Source organism: Euprymna scolopes, chromosome 9 (assembly GCF_053919585.1).
Source record: "Euprymna scolopes isolate OS-2025 chromosome 9, ASM5391958v1, whole genome shotgun sequence".
Classification (NCBI taxonomy): domain Eukaryota; kingdom Metazoa; phylum Mollusca; class Cephalopoda; order Sepiida; family Sepiolidae; genus Euprymna; species Euprymna scolopes.
In genome coordinates, this window is record NC_136490.1 from 145,239,111 (window position 1) to 145,241,816 (window position 2,706).

Here is a 2,706-nt window from a genome sequence, read left to right on the forward strand (position 1 = left end):
AGAAGACGGCTCTTTTATAGAGAGAGCCAACAACATCTCATTTGCATACCCCCTTCCCCCTCTCGTCACATCACGTGATTTTCAGTCCATAAATACCACGGAGCGGCCATTTTTATTTTCTCTTTTTTTTTTCTTTCCTAACATGAGCCCCACGATGCATGAGGTTCTTTACTTTTAACCACAACATCAATAAAGCGGATTCCATACTTAGATATGATAGTTCCAATAGAGAAGGCAGTCTTAAATAAACCCAAAGCACAAAGGGATGAACTAAGGTGGAAAGTGGGACAAGCACTCAAGAACTCAAAGCCTCCAAAACTGAACCTCTCAAAGGAAGAAGTATTGACTATCAAGTCCCTGCGCGGTGACAGTGATATCATAATGCTACCAGCTGACAAAGGCAATGCTACAGTGGTAATGGATAGAGCAAAATGTTCTGAGAAATTTGCAGATTTAATAGAATCTGGTAGCTACTGTAAAGTGGAAAAGAATCCGACCTTGAAAATGGACAGAAAGCTGTCACAGACTCTCTGTAAGAATAAGGAATTTATACCACCTGCAAAATACAGACATCTAGTACAGAATTACAGCAAACTATTACAACTATGCGGCCTCCTAAAAATTCACAAGGTCGATATTCCATTAAGACTCATTGTCAGTGCCCGGGGTTCAGCATGCTATCAATTGAGACGATTCCTGGTAGATATAATCACCCCAATCATCGGAAAATCTCTATCATACGTCAAGAATTCATCTCACCTCGTGGAAATAATAATTAATGCTCCAATACATTTGAACCAGATAATGAGTCTAGATCTGGTGAGTCTGTTCACGAAAGTTCACACTGATGAGATTCTGACAGTGATACAGGATAAGCTGACATCTGATGCCTCACTGAAAAACGCACGTGCATTCCAATCGACAATATAATGGAGATGTTGACCCTCTGTGTAAAAACTACATACTTTGTGATGGAATCTGATATATATCGGCAGGAAGAATGACTGCCGATAAGATTACCATTGTCCCCAGTACTGGCAATGCATACATGGAATATTTTGAGAAAATGGCATTAGGATCAACGCCATAAAGGTCAACAATGTGGTTATGATATGTAGATGACACATTCATACCCTAGCACCATTAGAGAAGATGTTAAAATGTTACTAGATCATGTGAACGCGATCCATCGAACTATACAGTTCAGGATGGAAAAAGAACATAACAAATTATCCTTCCTAGATGTGTTGACAACCCGCATTAGTAAGGGCTTTATGTCAGCTGTATACCGAAAGCGAAGTTTCATTGGACAGTACGTAAATGTCAACTGCCACCATCCATATAATTTAAATAAAGATATCGTCTAATGTTTACAAGACCGTGAAAAAGCAATATGTAGTAACAGCAGTGCATATCGAGAGGAGGAGGACAGTTTAAGAGAACCCCTCAACATTATCCAGAGAGCATACTATTAGCTCCAAGAAATCATGATCAAACACAAAAGAACACCACTCAGAAACTCACCACAGTTTGTATACCTTATATGAAAGACTTGTCTGAAAAACTATACCGAATATGTAATTCATCTAACATTAGGACAATATTCAGGAGTGATTCAACTCTTCGGAAACAGCTTGTGAGAATTAAGGCCCCTATAGAAAAAAATATGACTAAAAACTGTGAATGATAAGTCGCATGTAAATGTGGAAAACTATACAAAGGAGAAACGCGTCGTCCACTAAAAGTACGGTTAGAAGACATTGAAAAGCCGTAGAGAGACTAAGAAATCAGATATAGCTGGCCATATCTGCAATGAAAAAGGAAAATAATCTACCATTATGGGACGAAGTAAAACATAGACAAAGAAGAACGGTTGAAACTATTACGACTGAAAAAGCTGCACATATACTTGGAAATAACCAATTATTAAGTCGACCTAGTATAGAAGTTAATACGATACGGGAACTATTTATTATAAACAATAGATAATGTATACATTGAATAATTATAAAAGCTACCAACCATACATGTATATAGATATACGTAAATATATAGTAATATTTGATAATAGGGGCATTTACAACTAGAAATAAAAGTTTGTACTAGAATTGTCCACAAGGACCCGTGGCGCAGTGCTTGGAGTACTTGGAAAAATTAATTGTAAAAGTGATATTTTCCTGATAGTTGAAGGTTCAATCTTCAGTGTGGCAGACCAAAAATATAACTGCGAATTACTTAGAACCTCTATCTAGTCATATCTGACGGAACAAGTAAATGAAAGTGAAATAAATTAAAGGTTCTGCTCGAAATTCCGTCCAAATTCCCGAGTTCGACAGAAACATTCTCGAGTTCGACAGAAACATTTTCGAGTTCGATAATGTCGAAACGTTGTAAAAATTACACTACAAATGAGAACAGTAGTCCGATGAATCCAAATAATACGAATAAGTAATCATCATCTCAAAAACTCAGAAACGTCTAACCCTAACCATATAATAAATTTCGTAACCTAACCCTAACCATATAATAGATTTCATAGCCTAACCCTAGCTATATAATAGATTCCGTAACCTAACCCTAACCATATAATAGATTCCGTAACCTAACCTTAACCATATAATCGATTTTGTCACTGACCCTAACCATATAATAAATTTCGTAACCTAACTCTAGCCATATAATAGATTTTATAATCTAACCCTAACC

At 36.7% G+C, this 2,706-nt stretch overlaps 1 protein-coding gene across 1 annotated transcript; it reads left to right on the forward strand.

The window, feature by feature from the left end:
* Window positions 1-213: 213 nt before the first annotated feature.
* On the forward strand, window positions 214-930 carry LOC145284673 (uncharacterized). Its single transcript, XM_080133571.1, has one exon. It carries the CDS (start codon window positions 214-216, stop codon window positions 928-930), a length of 717 nt encoding a protein of 238 aa, XP_079989697.1.
* The last annotated feature ends 1,776 nt before the right edge of the window (window positions 931-2,706 follow it).

Excerpts from the sequence above, each read along its gene's own strand:
- LOC145284673 (XM_080133571.1), top strand. The coding sequence starts at position 214 with ATGATAGTTCCAATAGAGAAGGCAGTCTTAAATAAACCCAAAGCACAA.